The 20525-nt window shown below is 41.2% G+C and overlaps 1 protein-coding gene across 2 annotated transcripts in view; it reads right to left on the reverse strand.

Annotated features, from left to right (window-relative positions):
* Positions 1 to 20525, reverse strand: part of ell2 (elongation factor for RNA polymerase II 2) — a 168102-nt gene that overhangs the window by 62544 nt on the left and 85033 nt on the right. For both annotated transcript variants that reach the window (XM_078565467.1, XM_078565458.1), the window contains exon 5: positions 15381 to 15640. In XM_078565467.1, the coding sequence (XP_078421593.1) occupies positions 15381 to 15640 (260 nt within the window). The remainder of the gene's footprint in view (positions 1 to 15380; positions 15641 to 20525) is intronic.

Genomic DNA, 20525 nt, shown 5'->3' on the forward strand with positions numbered 1-20525 from the left:
AATAACTACACAAGTGCGCAACCTTATGTAAGATTCCAAATTCAAAGAAAATTGTGAACAGCCACTTAACAGAGCAAGCAATCATTGAGTTACGTAAATTGGAAAAAAATATAACTCTTTAGGTGCAAAAATTATCCAATTTAAGCTTTCCTCTATTTTATAACTAGTGTAGCATTGTGCTTGCTACTTGCCAAGCTGCTGTATTATTTTAATAAGCTTTTCACACAAGAAATGATGGAAAGCTCCAATCTCAGCCATAATGCTCAAAGTGCCAAGTAACCACAAGGGAAGCATTTATCCTCACAAACAAGTCTGGTCACTTTCTCCTGAAATCGGTTGAACCAAAAGAATCAGCAATTTATCACTTCTATAGTAAAATATGCCTGATTTAGAATTCAAAAAAGTGGAGAAATTCTCTTTTAAATAAAAAAAAACTTGCATTCTTTAAAATGTAATTGATTATGAAATATTTTGTGACTTTCTAAGTGTAGCCACTGTTAATTAGGCAAAAGTGGCAACCAATTTACACACAGGTAGAATATAGGATATCATATTTCTGGATTATTAACCATTTATTTTCTTCACTGAAAGGATTGAATTAGTGTACAGGAAAGACAGTGACACCTTTCACAACCTCAGGATTTCCCAAAATGCTTTACAGCCAAGAAGTACTTTTTTTGAACTGTAGTCACTGCTGTAATGTATGAATCATAGAATAGTTACACAGCATAGATGGTCGCCATTCAGTCCATCCAGCTCAAGCTGGCTCTCTCAAAAAGCAATTTAGCTGGTCCCGCTCCCCCTCCCTTTTCCTCGCAGTCCTGCAAATTTACCCTCTTTAAGTGGCTTCCCCAATTCCCCTTTGAAAGCTATGATTGAGTTTGCCTCCACCACCTTTTCAGGCAGTACATTCCAGATTGTAAGCACTTGCTGTGTAAAAAAGTTTTTGCTCATGTTGCTGTTGGTTCTTTTGCCAACCATCTTAAATTTGTGCCCTGTGGTTCTAAATCTTTCCGCAACTGGGAAGTTTCTCTCTACCTACTCCGTCTATAGACTGCTAATGATTTTGAGCATCTCCATCAAATTTCAAGAAGCTCTGAAGAAGGGTCATACAGACTCGAAACCCTGTTTCTCTCTCCACAGATACTGCTGGACCTGCTGAGTTTTTCCAGCATTTTCTGTTTTTGCTCCTCTCAACCTTTTCTTCCCTAACAAAAAATAACCCCAGCTTCTCCAAACTATCTACATAACCAAAATCCTTCAACCCTGGAATCAATCTTTTAAATCTTTTCTGCATCCCCTTTAAAGCCTTCACCATCTTTCATTAAGTGCAGTGCTCAGAATTAAACATTGTACTGCAGTTGAGGCCAAACCAGTGTTTTATAAAGGTTCATCATTACTTCCTTGCTTTTGTTTTCCATACCTTGATTTATAAAGCCCAGGACACCATATGACTTTTGAACCACTTTCTCAACCTGCCCCAACACCTACAATGATTTGTGCACATAAACCCCAGGTCTCTCTGTACCTACACTCTGGTTTATACTCATTTTATATTGCCTCTCTTCAGTCTTCTGACCAAAATATATCAGTTCATGCTTTCCTGCATTACATTTCATCGACCACATATCTGCACATTCCACCAGCCTGTTTATAGGTTCCTGAAGTCCATCACTACCCTTCCCACAGTTCAATATAATTCCAAGTTTTGCGTCATTGTACAGGGCACAATAAAGTCCAAGTCATTAATATAGATCAAGAAAAACAGGAGCCCTTGTGCTAATCAGTGGAGAACACTTTATACCTTCCTCCAGTCCAAAAAACAACCATTCACCATTGCTCTCGTTTCTTGTCACTTAGCTAATTCTGCATTCATGCTGCCACTTTTACTTCATCTGTAAGATTCCAGGGGAAATCCCTACATTGGGCTTTCTTAGTAATTAATGGAAATACTTGTGACTGGCTGTACTTTTCTTTAATTTCATTGTTACACTTAATCTTATACTGAATTATTTTATTCCTGCTCGTGATACATCTAGGGTAAAAGTGGCCAAGAGATGACTTGATGGGGGATTTGTGGTCTGCGCCTTCACTGATCAAATGTTAAAAACAGACTTCAGCAGAAATCTAGCAGAGCATGAAAATAGACAGGTTGCTGCTTGAAAACTGAAAGATAAAAAATACCTTAGGGGAACCTCAGAGGTCCAAACGTGTGTAGAGCCAAGACAAAATTGCTAAGCATCAAGTCCACCATGTTTTTCTTGCTTTAGTCAAGCTTGGCATTGGAATGTTTATGAGCTGATAGAGGAGTTTGAATGTGGGAAGTCAGAGATCTTGAGAGTTTGACCTGGCTAGACAGGCAGATGGTTAAGTGACATCTTTTGTAATTGGGCCATTCAAATGATAGCGAGGTAATAATTGGGTTAAATCAATCTCCATATGCTTTGTTTACACAGCAAAGTCTAAGGAAATTTCCCCAAGCACAGGAATTGCAGATGTTTTAAATGTTGCATTGATTGATGCAGCAATATCTGGTGCATGACCGGGGAGTAGTTATGTGGAGATTGTGCTTCCACCCAGGATGTAATGGTAATCCTGTTATGCTTTGATACTACTACTCAGACATCAATACGTGTCAAATCTTACTTATACGGAATAAAATATAGCCACCGTCACCATTAAGCGTCATCACTTTGATTCAGTTCAGAATAAGAATAAAAGGATAGAGGGTTAATTGACGGATATCCTGAATTCCAACACATGGGCTTCAACTTTACTGGCAAACCTATTTGGCATTTTATCAAAGACTTTTTGGAAGCCAATGTGCACCAACTGCATTATCCTCATCAACCCTCTCCGTTACCTTATCAAAAAACTCAATCAAGTTATTGAAACATGATTTGTCTTCAACAAACTGAAGTCACACATAGTTTAAAAGAGAAAGGAGGCTACAGGTATGGAAAAATGTGCAGTAAAACGTAGGCTAGGTTTGGGATACCACAACTGAGTCCAGTTTGACAAATATAAAAAGGAACAGTTTGTCTCATCCCAGTCCATTAACCAGGAAGAAGGAGGACACTAAGCAATTACTAATTTTGCTGCAAGTGGGCATAGATAGAGGTGCCTGCAGGGAATATACTCCTGAAAAAGAAGGCAGTGTAGGTTGACAGGTATATGGGTGAATTTCTGCTCAAGGCCTGCTGGGTGAAATCAATGCACCACCCTTTTGCTTCCATGACTCTAATTAATTTGTAAAACAAAATCCGTGGTCAAGATCAGTGAAATTTTAGTAACTAATTAAAATATTTTTTTATTGCAACCTTAATGCTTTATTAATTTTCCAAATTAAAGTCAATACATTAATACATATTGCATATATTTAGAGTAGATGAATAAGGTGACAATTCATGGAAAGTTGCATGCTCTGCTCTGCCAGGCTCTGGCTTCAACAAAATCCATTTTAGGAGTTGGTAAGAGGGACCTGTAATAAACATACCAGTGTCTGCTCCAAAAATCAGCACTAGTATAGTATTGCAGCTTTGAGACACAATATGCATTCCCACACCAAAACCACTGGGTGGTTGATTTGCTTTCTCTTCTGAGAATGATCTGCACCAGTTGGAAAGTAATATTTTTATATACCCAAGTTAAAAAAGCAATCATTGTTTCATATTCTAATGACTTCCAGCTTCAGCTGGAGAAGGAATAAAAACAAATCAGTAAATGCAGCCTCAAACCATAACCTTAATGTGTCTCTTCCACCCCCCCACCCCACCTTAAACCAATTTATATTTCTCCCTTCTTCTAACTATGCTTTAGTTCTGCCGAAGGGCCATGAAGGCTCGAAACGTTAACTGATTTCTTCTCCGCCGATGCTGCCAGACCTGCTGAGTTTTTCCAGGTAATTCTGTTTTTGTTGTTCCTAGATGTTCCCACTGCACGTTATAGGGCACTTCAAAGCCACCCTGACAATGCAATTCTGCTCCAATTCTGGACGATGATCTCTCAACACCTTCCCGCAACCCTAGAGATTTTCCAATCCTGAATATTTGTCCAAAACGCACTAAACGTTCCTTCCCCCAGAGATCAGTTTCTAGGTCCCAGCAAGCAAGTGGTTTACCACATGCCCAAGCCCACTCACTCCCTAACCCGGTTTCATTTGAATACTGTACTTGGCCTCAACTTCCCATTTGTAGCGCCATGATTTTTAAAAAAATGTGCATATACTTAGGACATAGTAAAAAGTAAACAATGTATGCCTAGATGCACATGACATTTGCCATGGGCAGTCCTAGATCTTCCTCTTCTCACACCCCCAAATCAGTCAGCAATTATTCCACAATGTTACTGCATTAGATATAAAATTTTGCTTCTAAAGTAAATCAAACTGCTCTGGCTATAAATAAACTGTGTAAAATACTTGACAGTATGTTGACCTCGCAGTAAGCAGCAGCAACATATGGGACAGTTGTCCTGAAGTCAGAAAAGGCTACATTATACTGCAGTTTCCAAATCCTCTCCTCCAACATTTCCAAAGATAGCCAAAACCAGGACTGTTGGTATTGGAGGTTGATAGGATATATAGTTACACTATGACAGCTATGACTCTGCAAATGTTGTACAAGATTTACATCACATCCCAAGTAGGGAAGGCAGACCTGATGGTAAGACTATCATAATTAGTTTAATTGTTTTAGAATGCTCAGCACTTTGCATTCCCCCGCCCCGTCTAATAATGCTATGGCAACTAAATTTGCTGATGACACAAAGATAGGTAGGAAAGTAGCTTGTCAAGAGGACAAAGTGCACAGAGGGATTTAGATAGTTAAAGTGAGTGAGCAAAATTCAGGCATTTGGAGTATAATATGGGAAAATGTGAACTTGTCCACTTTGGCAGGAAGACTAGAAAAGCAGCATATTTTTTGAATGGAGAAGAGACTGCAGAACTCTACAGTACAGAGGGGTCTGGGTGTCCTGGTACATGAGTCACAAAAAGGTGGTATGCAGCAAGAAATTAGGAAGACAAATGGAATGTTGCCGTTTATTGCAAGAGGAATTGAGTATAAAAGTAGGAGTATAAAAGTTGGGCAATTAGTGAGATCTACTTCTGGAGTACTTTGTACAGTTTTGGTCTCCTTACTTAAGAAAGGATATAATTGCTTTAGAAACAGTGCAAATAAAGATCACTTGACTGCTTCCTGGGATGAAGGGCTTATCTTTTGAGGAGAGGCTGAGCTTAAATCCGTTGGAGTTTAGAAAATGTAAGGTTATTGAAAAATAAGATCCTGAGGGGACTTGACAGCATGGATGCTCAGAGGATGGTCCCTCTTGTGGGGTAGTCTAGAACCAGGGCACAGAGTTTAAAAATTAGGGGTCCCCCATTTAAGATTGAGATAAGGAGAATTTTTTTCTTTCAGGCAGTCATTAGTCTGTGGCATTCTCTTCCCCAGAGAGAGCATTGGAAGCTGGGTCATTGAATATATTCATGGCCAAATTAGATAGATTTTTGATCAGCAAGTTAGTTAAGGGGTATATGGGGGGCAGGGAAGAAAGTGGAGCTGAGGGCACAATCGGATCAGCCACGACCTGAGCCAGGCTAGGCAGTCCAAGAGAAATAGGCAGGTAGTGCCGAAGTCCCCAGAGGTCCCGCTCACTAACTGGTTTTTCATTCTGGATATTGGTGAGGGCGTTAGATCCCTGGAGGAGTGCAGCAAGAGCCAAGCCTGTGGCACCACGGGTGGCCCAGCTGTACAGGAGAGGAGGAAAAAGAGTGGAAGGGCAGTACTGATAGGGGATTCTTTAGTTAGGGGAGCAGACAGGCATTTCTGCAGCTGTCAACATGGCTCCAGGATGGTTTGTTGCCCCCTTGGTGCTAGGGTCAAGGATATCACAGAATGGCTGCAGGACATTCTTGAGGGGGAGGCCTAACAGCCAGAGGTCGTGGTCCATAATGGCGCTAATGACATAGGTAGGAAGGGGGAATGTGGTCCTGCAAACAGAATTTCGGGAGCTAGGTAGAAAAATAGCAAACAGGGCCTCTAAAGTAGTAATCTCCAGATTACTCTCAGTGCCATGTGCAAGTGAGCACAGAAATAGGAAGATAAGATGTGTGGCTGGAAAGATGGTGCAGGAGGGAGGGCTTTAGATTCTTGGGACACTGGGACTGGCTCTGGGGCAGATGGCACCTGTACAAGCCAAACGGATGGCATTTGAACAGAGCCGGGACTGAGCTCCTTGCGGGTCATTTTGCTAGTGCTGTTGGGGAGGGTTTAAACTAACTCAGCAGGGGTGTGGGAACCAGGTGGGAATATTAGAAAGTAATACCAGGGTGCACTGAATGGCAGGAGAGGCAGATAGCACTAAAATAGAGAATAGTAAATTAATAGATGGAGTTTGAGTAAGGGAGCAAGTAATGAAGTCTAAATCAGGACTACACTGCATGTATGTGAATGCATGGAGTATAGTTAATAAAACTGGGGAGTTACAGGCACAGTTTGCCTTGTGGTATTATGATGTTGTGGCGATAATGGAGTCCTGGCTTAAGGAAGGGCAGATCTAGGTGTTAAATATTCCTGGTTACAAGATGTTCAGAGAAGATAGGAAAGGGAAAAAAGGCGGAGGGGTGGCGTTTTTGGTGGAGAGTATTGCAGTACTGGAGAAAGAGGATGTGTCAGAGGATTCAAAGACAGAGTTGATTTGGCTAGAGCTAAAGAATAAGAAGGGTGCAATTACATTGCTCGGTGTAATATATAGGCCACCAGCTAGTGGGAAAGATATAGAGGAACAAATCTGCAAGGAAATTATAGAGAGGTGTAAACATCATAGAATAATTTTAATGGAGGACTTTAATAACCCCTATGTAGACTGAGAAAGCAGTAGTGTAGGGGCAGTGAGGGACAGGCGTTCCTAGATTGTGTTCAGGAAAATTTCCTACAGCAGTATGTATGTGTGCAGTTCAACAAGATAGGAGGCACTGCTAGATCTGGTTCTTGGAAATGAGGTGGGCCAAGTAGATCAAGTAACAGTGGGGGAACATTTAAGGGACAGTGATCATTGTATCGTAAGGTTTAGGGTGATGGTGGAAAAAGACATTGGTCAATCCAGAGTAAGAATAACCAACTGGCAGAGAGCGGACTTCAATGGGGCAAGAATGGAGCTGGGCAGGATAGACTGGAACCAAAGATTGGCAGGAAAAACTGTAACTGAACAATGGGCTACCTTCAAAGAGGAGATAGTTTGTGCAGAGTCAGGGTATGCTCCCTCAAAAGGGAAGGGTAGGACAAACAAATCCAGAGCTCCCTGGATGACAAAGGAGATAGAAATTGAGTTAAAGAAGAGAAAGTGTGCTTATGACAGGTGTCAGGTAGCAAATACAATTGAGAACCAAACTGAATACAGAAGGTTCAGATGGGACGTGAAAAGCAAATATGAGAAGCAAAGAGGGATTATGAAAAAAAAACTGGCAGCTAACATAAAAGGAAATCCCACGGTATTCTTTAAGCGCGTCGATAGTAAAAAGGGTGGTAAAAGGAGTAGGGCCGATTAGGGACTAAGAAGGGATTTACACAGAAGCAAGAGGCATGGCTGAGGTGTTAAATGAATACTTTGCATCTGTCTTTACCTACGAGGCAGATGCTGCTCAGGCCATGGTGACAGAGGAGGAAACTCAGTCACTAGAAGGGTTTAAAATTAATAAGGAGGTGGTATTGGATAAGCTGTCGGTAAAGGCACTGGGACCGGATGAGATGCATCCAAGAATATTGAAGGAAGCGAGAGTGGAAATCGCAGAGGCACTGGCAATAATCTTTCAATGTTCCCTGGATTCGGGGGAGGTTTCAGAGAACAGGAGAATTGCAAACATTATGCCCTTGTTCAGAAAAGGTTGTAAAGATCAGCCCTACAATTACAGGCCAGTCAGTTTAACTTCGGTGGTGGGGAAACTTCTAGAAACAATTATTCGGGATAGAATTAATGGTCACATGGAAAAATGTGAATTGATTTGGAAGAGTCTGCAAAGATTTGTTAAAGGAAAATCGTGTCTAACTAACTTGGAGTTTTTTGAAGAGGTAACAGAGATGGTTGATGAGGGCAAGGCCATTGATGTGGTGTATATGGACTTCCAAAAGGTGTTCAACACAGTGCCACACAAAACACTGGAGAAAAGTTATGCGTCACGGAATAAAAAGGGCAGTACTAACCAGGGATGCAAAATTGGCTGGGGGATAGGAAACAGAGTAATGGTTAATTGGTATTTTTCAGGCTGGAAGAAGATTTGTAGTGCAGTTCCCCAGGGGTTGGTATTGGGACCCTTGCCAGTTTGCGGACGACAAAACTTGAGAGAACTGTAAACTTGAGGAGGACAGTGCAGAACTTCAAAAGGACATTGATACATTGGTGGAGTGGGCAGATAGGTGGCAGATGAAATTCAATGTGAAGAAGAATGAAGTGACACACTTTGGTACAAAGAACATGGAGAGACAGCATAAAATAAAAGGTACTATTCTAAAGGGTGTGCAGGAGCAGAGACCTGCATGTGTATGTACATAAGTCATTAAAGGTGGCAGGACAGGTGGAGAGAGCCGTTTCTAAAGCATACAGTATTCTAGGCTTCATTAATAGGGGCATAGAGTACAGGGAGGTTTTGATGAACTTGCATAAGACACTGGTTAGACCTCAGCTGGAGTATTGATGACAGTTCTGGGTGCCACACTATAGGAAGGATTTAAACGCATTGGAGAGAGTGCAGAAGAGGTTTACGAGAATGGTTCCAGGGTTGAGACACTTCAGTTATGCAGAAAGATTGAAAAACTTGGGGCTGTGTTCCTTGGAGAGGGGAAGGCTAAGAGGAGACTTGCTAAGTTTTCAAAATCATGAGGGGTCTGAAACTGTTCCCACTGGTAAATGGATCAAGAACCAGAGGGCATGGTTTTAAAGTGTTTTGCAAAAGGAGCAAATGCGAGGTGAGAAAAAACTTTTTCACACAGCAAGTTGTTAGGGTTTGGAATTAACTGCCTGGAAGTGTGGTGGAGACAGGTTCAGTTGAGGCATTCAAGAGGGTATTGGAGAGGCAGGGATTAATTAAGGTCAGCATGGTTTTGTCAAGGGGAGGTCATGTCTGATCAATTTGATTGAATTTTTCGAAAAGGTGACCAGGTATGTATAGGAGGGCAATGCATTTGATGTAGTCTACTTGGACTTCAGTAAGGCTTTTGATAAGGTCCTGCATGGGGGACTGATAGCGAAGGTAAGAGCCCATGGGATCCAAGGTAATTTAGCAAATTGGATCCAGAATTGGCCGAGTGGCAGGAAGTAGAGGGTGATTGTTGAGGGGTGTTTTTGTGATTGGGTGCCTGTGTCCAATGGGGTTCCACAGGGATCAGTGTTGGGTCCCTTGCTGTTTGTGGTATATATAAACGATTTAGACTTGAATGTAGGAGGGTTGATCAGTAAGTTCACGAATTACACGAAAATTGGTGGGGTGGTAAATAGTGAGGAGAATAGCTTTAGATTACAGGAGGGTATAGATGGACTGGTCAGACGGGCTGATCAGTGGCAAATGGAATTTAATACAGATAAGTATGAAGTGATGCATTTGGGCAGGGCAAACAAGGCACGGAAATACACGATGAATGGTAGGACCCTGGGAAGTACCGAGGATCAGAGGGACCTTGGTGTGCAGGTCCATCGGTCCCTTAAGGTAGCGGGACAGATAGATAAGGTGATTAAGGCGGCATATGGGATACTTGCCTTTATTAGCCGAGGCACAGAATATAAGAGCAGAGAGGTTATGCTAGAACTGTATAAAACGCTGGTTAGGCCACAGCTAGAGTATTGCGTACAGTTCTGGAATGCACATTATAGGAAGGATGTGATTGCACTAGAGAGATTGCAGAGGAGATTTACCAGGATGTTGCCTGGGCTGAAGAGTTTTAGTTATGAGGAGAGATTGGATAGACTGGGTTATTTTCCCTGGAGCAGAGGAGATTGAGGGGGACATGATTGAGGTGTATAAAATTATGAGGGGTATAGATAGGGTAGACAGGATGGAACTTTTCCCCTTGGTGGAGGGATCAACAACCAGGAGGCATAGATTTAAGGTAAGGGGCAGACAGTTTAGAGGGGAATTTTTTCACCCAGAGGGTGGTGGGAATCTGGAACTCACTGCCTGAAAGGGTGGTAGAGGCAGAAACTCTCATAACGTTTAAGAAGTATTTGGATGTGCACTTGCAATGCCATGGTATGCAAGGTTATGGGCCTAGTGCTGGAAAATGGGATTAGAATAGTTAGGTGCTTGTTTGACAGGCCCAGACTCGATAGGCCGAAGGGCCTTTTTCTGTGCTGTAGACCTCTGTGACTATTACTATGACAAAGTAGAAAAAAAACTTTGCTGTTGTCTAGCAACAAGTGTCCAGGGACACATGCACAGAAAAAAAGACAGATTTCAGTTTGTGTCAGACAGAGGGGACAGGAATTCTAAGCTCTGATAAGAAACACTACAAGGCTATTGGGGACAGTAATTGACTGAATAGTCAGTTATAGAACACAGCAAAGTTATCAGTTTAGCAAAGATGCTACTGGAAGACAGTTTAGAGAACTCATTTGCTCTGCCGTTGAAGAAACAGTGAGTTTGGAATGTGGTTTGGGTGTCTCAGGGAGACTTACAAGTTGGGTGAAAAGCATCGAGTGAATGCTCAGGGATTCACCAAAGAAAATTGTTTGCAACTGTGCCAGTCCCAAGCAAGAAGCCTTTGTCAAGAAAGTGGTAACTCTTCTTTGGTTTATGTGTCTGGAAAGATATTGCTAGTGTCAAGGAATAAATGTGAATTTGAAGCATTTTTTTTTTGTATGGAGATCTTTTCAACCTTTTTGTCCGGTGTAATATAATTCATTATTTCTTGTTCAACAAATATTTTATTCTGTGTTAGAAGCTCATCAACAGACTCCTGTGAATTTGTTCAGTAACTTTCCTCCATGGTTTCCAAAAGAAATTAGGATCTATCAAGCCAGGTTTCACTCTGGGATCTGACTTGTCCAGTATTATCATCAGTTGGGGTTGTAACAAAAAGTGAACAAAAATCAGGTACCTAACCCCTCAAACAGCATTGGTTTGCATCAGTCCTCTCATCGGCTCAAATTATCTTCAGTTCACTTCTGGCTGCAACACCACTGCTTTGGAACATATGAGCAGGAGTAGGCCATTCAGCCCAACAAACCTGCTCCACCATTCAATACGATCATGGCAGATCAATCACTTCATTGCCTTTTTCCCTTACTATCCCTATCCCTTTATGCCTTTGGTATTTAGAAATCTGTCAACCTCTGCTTTAAACATACTCAATGACTGAGCTTCCACAGACCTCAAGGGTAGAGAATTCCAAAGATTCACAACCCTGAGTAAAAAAATTCTCCTCATCTCGGTCTCAAGTGGTTTCCCCATTATTTTGGAAACGTGTTCCCTGGTTCTAGATGCCCCAGCCAGGGGAAACATCTTATTGAATCTACCCCGTCTATCCCTTTAAGTATTTTGCAGATTTCAATGAGATCACCTCTCATTCCTCAAAAATCAAGAGAATACAAGCTCAGTTTCCCCAGTATCTCTTCATAGGGCGGTCCCGCCATCCCGGGAACAAGTCTGGTGAACCCTCATTGCACTCGCTCTATGACAACAATATCCTTCCTAAAGTAAGGGGACCAAAACTGCACACAGTACCCCAGGTGCAGTCTAACCAAGGTTCTATACAATTGAAGCAAGACTTCGCTACTCCGGTACTCAAATACTCTTGCAATAAAGGCTAGTATACTATTAGCTTTCCTAATTGGTGGCTGTACCTGCATGTTAGCTTTCAGTGACTTGTTCACAAGGACACCCAGGTCCCTTTGTATACCTACACTTTCTAATCTTTTACCATTTAAGAAATACTCTGCGCATCTGTTCCTCCTACCAAAGTGGATAACCTCACATTTTTCCACCTTATATTCCATCTGCCATGTCCTTGCCCACTCACCAAGTCCGTTCAAATCCTCCTGAAGTCACTTTGCATCTTCCTCGTAACACATTCCCACCTAACTTTGTCTCATCCACAAACTTGGAAATATTACATTTGGTTCCCACATCCAAATCATTGATATATATTGTGAACAGCTGGGGTCCAATACTGATCCTTGCGGTACCCCACTTGTAACAGCATGCCATCCTGAGAATGGCCTGTTTATTCCTACTCTGTTTTCTGCCTGTTAGCCAATCCTTAACCCATGCTGGTATATTACCTCCTATCCCATGTGCTTTTACTTTGCTAAACTCCTGTAGGGGCCTTTATCAAAAGCCTTCTGAAAATCCCAGTATACTATGTCCATCGACTTCCCTTTATCAATTCTGTCAGTAACATGCTCGAAAACCTCCAACAGGTTCGTCGAACATGATATTCCATTCATAAATCCATGTTGATTATGCCCAATCAAATCATTATTATCCAAGTGTCCATTTATCACATCCTTTATAATAGATTCTAGTAGTTTCCCTGCTACTGACATAAGGCTAACAGGTCTGTAATTCTGTTTTCTCTCTCCCTCCCTTCTTAAACAGCGTGCTACCTTTCAATCTGTAGGAACGGATCCAGAATCTATAGAATTTTGGAAGATGACCACCAATGTATCCACTATCTCCATAGCTACCTCTTTCAACACTCTGGGGTGTAGAATATCAGCTCCCGGATCTTACAACCATCAGTCCCACTAATTTGTCTAATACAACCTTCTTAGTAATACTAATTTCCTTCAATTCCTCATTCTCCCAAGTCCCTTGGATCCTTAATTCTGGGAGATTTCTTGTATCTTTCTCAGTGAAGGCAGACACAAAGTAATCATCTAGCTTCTCTTTCATTTCTCTACTCCCCATTATACATTTCCTAACTCTGCCTGTAATGGATCCACATTTGTCTTAGACAAATGTTTCCTTTTTATGTACCTGTAGAAGTGTTTACAGACTTATGTTTTTTGCTAGTTTACATTCACATTCTGTTCTCCCTTTCCTCATCAGCTTCTTAGTTTTCCTTTGCTGTATTCTAAAATGCTCCCAATCCTCAAGTCTGCTATTTCTGACAACTTTATTGGCCTTTCCTTTAATTTTATACAATCCTTAACTTCCTTCGTTAGCCGCAGTTGACTGATTTTTCTTTTTGGGTATTTCTACCTTGAAGGAATGTACAGTTGATGTAAAACTATGCAATAATTCTTTAAAGACTATCATGCCTATGTGCTGTTACACCTTTTAATTTATTTTCCCAATCCACCTCAGCCAATATGCCCCCTCATACCTTCATAATTTCCTTTGTTCAAATTTAACACCTTGGCTTCAGATTCAACTACTTCACTTTCAAACATAATGTAAAACTCTATCATATTATGGTCATTCATCCCTAAAGATTCTTTCACAACAAGATTATTAATTAGCCCTTTTTCATTACATACTACTAGATCTAAAATAGCCTGCTCTCTAGTTGGTTCCTCAACATACTGCTCTAGAAAACCATCCCTAACACACTCCAGAAACTCATTCTCCACAGCATTAGTGCTCATTAGGTTTGCCTAGTGTATATGCAGATTGTAGTCATCCATGATTACTGTATTACCCATGCTACATGCTTCTCTCATCTCCTAATTTTGTTCTTCCGATCTGAGATCCTCCCTTATTAATGTACTGATCCCATCCCTTATTATCAGCGCAACACCACCTCCTTTTCCTTTTTGCCTGTCCTTCCTAAATGTCAAATTTCCATCGCACTTCCATCCTCTCACACCCACTGGTTCCATTTGCAATTGGCTGTTTCAATCCCTTCCCCCTCCCCCAAACCTCTCAGTGGATGTCAATTTCCCCACATAGGCTAACCTCACCACATTTCATTTTCCTGTTTGCATTAACTTCTTCCTACCAGACAGCAGTTCCCATTCACAGGGCCCTCTGCCTTCTCCCTTTAGATCATGTAAACACAATAACTTAAAACAAAAATCTGCAACTAGAATGTTCCGGAGTACAGTAGCTGAATGGGTCCATATTTCAAACAAGATATTTTAAATGATTGAAAGATCTGGCAGTTTCACTGGAGTAACCCTATTACTTTGAATGGGGGAATTCCAGTACAAGAGCGAATAATCTTATTAGCACCAGACCATAAAGAAGTGAAATCAAGAAGCACTTTTACACACAATTTTTGTGAAAATTTGCAATTTCTTTTCAACTGGCCAAGGATGCTGGGTCAATTGAAATTTTCAAAGTTGAGGTCAATGGAATTTTTTTGTTGGATAAGGCATACAGACCAAAGACAGGCAAATTTGAGGTAAGGATCAGATATTACATGGTCCTATATGTTCTTTTCAAGTTACTTCTCCAGGATGCTCCAAGAAATTCTGGTCCATTGTTTTATGAAAGATATTATGCAAGACTTTTTCTAACTATGCTGACAATATTCACACAACCAAAATTTACAGTCCATACAACATTAATAAATGCATGTCACCTTACAGCTTACTATTACAAACTATTTAGTGCAAAGGATAGTCTGCTGTATTTAAAACATTAATCTTGCATTTCAACATTCATAAAGCTGCAATTAAAAGGTTGAAATTTAATAGTAGCCAATGATTTACAACTACCTCCTGATTGAGAGCATTTAGTTTTAATTTGAATGACTGGCTTAATTAGACTTTAAGCTACTTAGTACAATTACCAAGTTTTATTTTTTGAATTCTTTCATGGGATGTGGATGTCGCTGGCAAGGCCAGCAATTATTACCCAGTGGCTTGCTGGGCCATATCAGAGGGCAGTTAAGAGTCAACCACATTGCTATGGGTCTGGAGTCACATGCAGGCCAGACCAGGTAAGGATATCAGATTTCCCTCCCTAAACAGCATTACAGAACCAACTGGGTTTTTAAAACAACAATCAATGATAGCTTCATGGTCACCATTACTGAAACTGGTTTTCAATTCCAGGTTTATTAATTGAATTTAAATTCCACCAGCTGCCATAGTAGGATTTGATCCTGTGTCTACAGATCATTAGCCTGGGCCTCTGGATTACGAGTCCAGTGACATTGTCAATATGCCACAGACTCCCCCAAATAAATGGATCAAAGACAGAAATAATACACAAGTTTGGACAGGAAGATTTAGGTACATTTGTGTGTGGAACCATTCTTTATTGAGCCAGTTTTACTTGCTAGAATGTTTTCAAGCAAGTTTTAAATTTCTAAAATTAGCGTACAAAGCATAAGCTGACACAATTAGAAAAATAAGATGGGGGAATGGGAGAGAATGGGTAATCTTCAGTTATGCCTACTTTCAAGAATTAGATTGAAGAGTGATGAATGTCTGCTACCACTGACCTGTTGTAGAATTGGTCCGAGAGAGTTCTTGTCTTTCTGACTAACACCATCTTTCTGCAATCGGGCCAGAAGCTCTGGTTTCTTGAAGGGTTTTAGTACCAATAAGTGGATTACCCTATCCCTATAAGATCGTTGGGAAACACTGTTGTTTGTATTGCACTTCCTTATTGTACTTGCAGGATTAATGGGAGTTGACCGTTTCCGTTCAGGTACAGCATCTGGGATGCCTGGTGCTGGTTTACGAATCTGCACTCGCTTACCTAGAAATGGTACAAAAATAACTTCTAAATTAAATGAAAATCAAATTAAGAGAAAAATCAAAATTACACAGCAATCCAAAAATATCTATTTTGTATTCCAAGATAAATGTACACTTAAAGAAAACTACTTCAACACAAATAGTCCTACATTCTTAACAGTGAATAAACATGGAAAGCACATCCATTTTTAATAACCTACACACCCAATGAGTTACATCATAACAAGTGAATTGATTTTTTCAGTTCACCTTTTCTCTTCCAAACTATGTCCCCTCAGCCACAGAGTTTGCAGCAAAGTGAAAGAAATTATAAATACAGTTTCTATTGAGTAGACATGTTGGAAAAACAACAATTAGCAAGGAGATGTATGAGAGTCCATTAGATAAATTGTTACCATCTTAAATGCTTTAAAAGGCTATCTGTATGTTTATCAGAATCCATCGCATATTTCGATGTTTTATGTTAAATGCAAAATTCCTCAAATGATCATGAATACAATTAGTGAATGAGGCAACACTCCCAGATAGGTTATGTCAGTGACAGTATTGCACATAAACCTAGCTTTAAAAGTATGGCTTTAAAAGGAGAAACAATGCACCATGATCAGTCAACGAATGCTATTTGTGGCTTGGATTAGGGCCATTTCAATACTGTGGCAGGGGTGGAATCCACACTTGGGAACTGTGCACATTTCTGGTCTCCATGTTATAAAATGGATATAGAGGCATGAGATAAAGTGCAAAAATGATTTACAAAGTTTATACTGGAACAGGGAGGCTCTTTTTGCTAGGAAAGAGGTGGAGGCGGGGTCATTGAATATTTTTTAAGGCAGAGGTAGATAGACTCTTGACTAATAAGGGATTCAAAGGGTATAAGATGTCGGCAGGAAAGTGGAGTTGAGGCAATAATCAGATCAGCCATGACCTTATCAAATGGTGGAGCAGGCTCGAGGGGCCAAATAGCCTACTCCTGCTCCTAATTTGTATGTTCATATGAAAGAGAAAACTGAAGAGTAACTTGGTTAAGGTCTTCAAAATTATAAACAGGCTTGCTAGGGTAGGTAAAACAAAATGTTTCCAATTGCAGAAGACAAAAACTAGGGGCCATAAATATTGTCATGAATAAATTCAACAGGTAAAACCAGAGTAGTTAAAAAATGGAGCTTTGCCACCGCAATCAGTTATATAGAGTCATAACGGCATAGGAGGCCATTCAGTTAATCGGGTTTATGCTGGCTCTCTGTAAAGCAATCCAGTCAGCATTCCTCTGTTCAATCTCCAAAGCCCTGCAGGTTTATTTCTCTCAAGTGCTCATTCAATTCCCTTTGAAATCATTGATAGTCTCCACATTTACCATCTCCATAGGCAGTGAGCTGCAGATCATTACCATTCATGTTTAAAAAAAAGTTCTTCCACACACCCCCGTACCATTTTCCTAAAACCTTAAATCTACGTTCTCTAGTTTTCTTTTAATATTTATATATTTTTTATATTTTAATATGTCATGGGGAGATAGTTAGATTCTCTCTTGTTGGAGATGGTCATTGTCTGGCACTTGTGTGGCATGAATGTTACTTGTCACTTATCAGCCAAAGCCTGGATATTTTCCCGGTCTTGCTGCATTTGGACATGGTCTGCTCCAGTATCAGAGGAGTCGCAAATAGTGGTGAACATCAGCAAACATCCCCACTTCTGAGGAAGGTCATTGTTGAAACAGTCGAAGATGGTTGGGTCTAGGACACTACCCGGATGAACTCCTGCAGTGATGCCCTGGAACAGAGATGATTGACCTCCAACAATCACAACCATCCTCCTTTGCCCTATATTTGACTCCAACCAGTGGAGAGTTACCCTTAATTCCCATTGACTCCAATTTTGCTAGGGCTCCTTGATGCAATACTTGGTCAAATGCTGCCTCGATGTCACCTTACCTCTGGAGTTCATGTCCATGTTTGAACCAAGGCTGTAATGAGGTCAGGAGCTGAGTGACCCTGGCAGGACCCAAACTGAGCATCATTGAGCAGGTTATTGCTGAGCGCCACTTGATATCACTGTTGATGACCCCTTCCATCACTTTACTGAGGGCTGAGAGTAGACTGATGAGGCGGTAATTAGCCAATTTGGACGTGTCTTGTTTTTTGTGCACAGGACATACCTGGGCAATTTTTCACATTGCTGGGTAGATGCCAGTGTTGATGCTAGTCCTTGTACCATCAGCTAAAGGGAACAGCCTCTCTTTGCTGACCTTGTCTAAACCTTTCATAATTCTATACCCCTCCATGAAGTTTCTTCTCCACCTCCTTTGCTCAAGGGGAACAACCCCAACTTTTCCAACCTAGCCTGTAGTAAAAATCCCTCATCCCTGGAGCCATTCTGGTAAATGTCCCATGCAACCTCTCAAGGACATTCACATCCTTCAGTCGAGGTGACTAGAATAGATGCAACAAGAGGAAACAATGTTAACACACGAGGAAGAAAGAAATAGAAGCATATGCTGATTAGGTCAGAAAAAGGGTGGGAGAAGGCTGATGGAAAGTATAAACGTTGGCACAGGCCTGCTGGGCTGAAGGTCTATTTCTATGCTGCACATTCTACACAATTCCATAATTAAACGGATTCAAACATGGAGTTGCAGGAACACTAGGAAGGGATTTGGATTTGGGAGGCAACATCAAATGTGTGCTATATGGAGTGATGTAACAAAGAGTCAGTGCAATCAACTATATACACCATATCTGACTGAAAATAAGTTAACTCGCACTATTACAATCCTATTCCTTAATTTTGGACAGTTTTAATCTAGCCCCATAAAGTATGGCATAAAGGTAAGTTACAAACTCTTGAACACGCTGGGCGGTATCATTAAGCATCACATTGTTGCACAGTGTTTCATTATAGCATTCTGGTTAGGTACAATCAGCTATAGCAATTGAGGAATGCTCGTCAGCTGTTAAGGGATCATTTAGTGGAGTCGGTGGAGGTTAGCCTGATCTCAAGGCCATTCTCTTTCCAAAAATCCAGGTACTGTGCACTGCTGCCTAATTAAGGCATTGTAGCTGGGTATGTCTGCCTCAAACGATTCATGCTCGCTTTCAATGGGAAATTAGTTGCTGAAAAATAAATATTAAAAGGTTTAGGGAGAGAAGGATTAACCTATTTGGGCTAGTCTTGTGGGGAAAGACATCAGCACAGACTTAATGTCCCAGATACAATACTGCAATGTAGAAACAGTCTATGATTCTATGGAATAAGCCAAAATTAAGTTTCCATTTTAAAATTCCTAGCTGTTTAAATCAATAAGTAACTGACAGGGATCAGAATGGCCTTAGGTTCAATCTATTCTGAGTTCGTTAAGTTACCTCTGCAGTTATGTTTAGACACATAAAATGATATTTATGATCAGGTACTTCAAGCATGATATTGAGAGCAAATCCTACTTCATAGATGGATCTCTTATGCCTACATGGGCGGAACTTTAAAAACCTTTCATTCAAAGGAACTATGCCAGCCTATCCAGACATATCAAACAAATGTCTCCTTTCCAGAGAAAGGTGTCAAGTTACTCTCCCCATGCATACATGGCATTTATCACTTGGAAGTATATGTACGCGTACCAAATTCCCAATGTGGCCATAAGACCATAAGACATAGGAGCAGAAATTAGGCCATTCGGCCCATCTAGTCTGCTCCGCCATTCAATCATGGCTGATAAGTTTCTCAACCCCATTCTCCCGCCTTCTCCCCGTAACCTTTGATCCCCTTACCAATCTATCTCCGTCTTAAATACACTCAATGACCTGGCCTCCACAGCCTTCTGTGGCAATGAATTCCATAGATTCACCACTCTCTGGCTAAAGAGGTTTCTCCTCATCTCTGTTCTAAAAGGTTTTCCCTTTACTCTGAGGCGGCGCCCTCGGGTCCTAGTCTCTCCTACCAATGGAAACATCTTCCCCACGTCCACTCTATCCAGGCCTTTCAGTATTCTGTAAGATTCAATCAGATCCCCCCTCATCCTTCTAAACTCCATCGACTATAGATCCAGAGTCCTCAAACGTTCCTCATATGTTAAGCCTTTCATTCCTGGGATCATTCTCGTGAACCTCCTATGGACCCTCTCCAGGGCCAGCACATCCTTCCTGAGATACGGGGCCCAAAATTGCTCACGATATTCTAAATGTGGTCTGACCACAGCCTTATAAAGCCTCAGCAGCACATCCCTGCTTTTATATTTTGGTCCTCTCGAAATAAATGCCAACATTGCATTTGCCTTCCTAACTACCGACTCAACCTGCAAGTTAATCTTAAGAGAATCCTGGACTAGGACTCCCAAGTCCCTTTGCACTCCAGATTTCTGAATTCTCTCCCCATTTAGAAAATAGTCTATGCCTCTATTCTTCCTACCAAAGTGCATGACCTCAAACTTCCCCATGTTGTATTCCATCTGCCACTTCTTTGCCCATTCTCCTAACCTGTCCAAATCCTTCTGCAGCCTCTCTGCCTCCTCAATACTACCTGTCCCTCCACCTATCTTTGTGTCATCTGCAAACTTAGCCAGGATGCCCTCAGTTCCTTCATCTAGATCATTAATGTATAAAGTGAAAAGTTGTGGTCCCAACACTGACCCCTGTGGAACTCCACTAGTCACTGGCCGCCATCCTGAGAAGGACACCCTTATCCCCACTCTCTGCCTCCTGCCAGACAGCCAATCTTCTATCCATGCAAGTACTTTGCCTCTAACACCATGGGCTCTTATCTTAGTGAGCAGCCTCCTGTGCGGCACCTTGTCAAAGGCCTTCTGGAAGTACAAGTAGATAACATCCATTGGCTCTCCTTTGTCTAACCTACTCGTTACCTCCTCAAAGAATTCTAACAGATTTGTCAGGCAT

This window comes from Cetorhinus maximus, chromosome 2 (genome assembly GCF_964194155.1).
Source record: "Cetorhinus maximus chromosome 2, sCetMax3.hap1.1, whole genome shotgun sequence".
NCBI classification, from domain to species: Eukaryota; Metazoa; Chordata; class Chondrichthyes; order Lamniformes; family Cetorhinidae; genus Cetorhinus; species Cetorhinus maximus.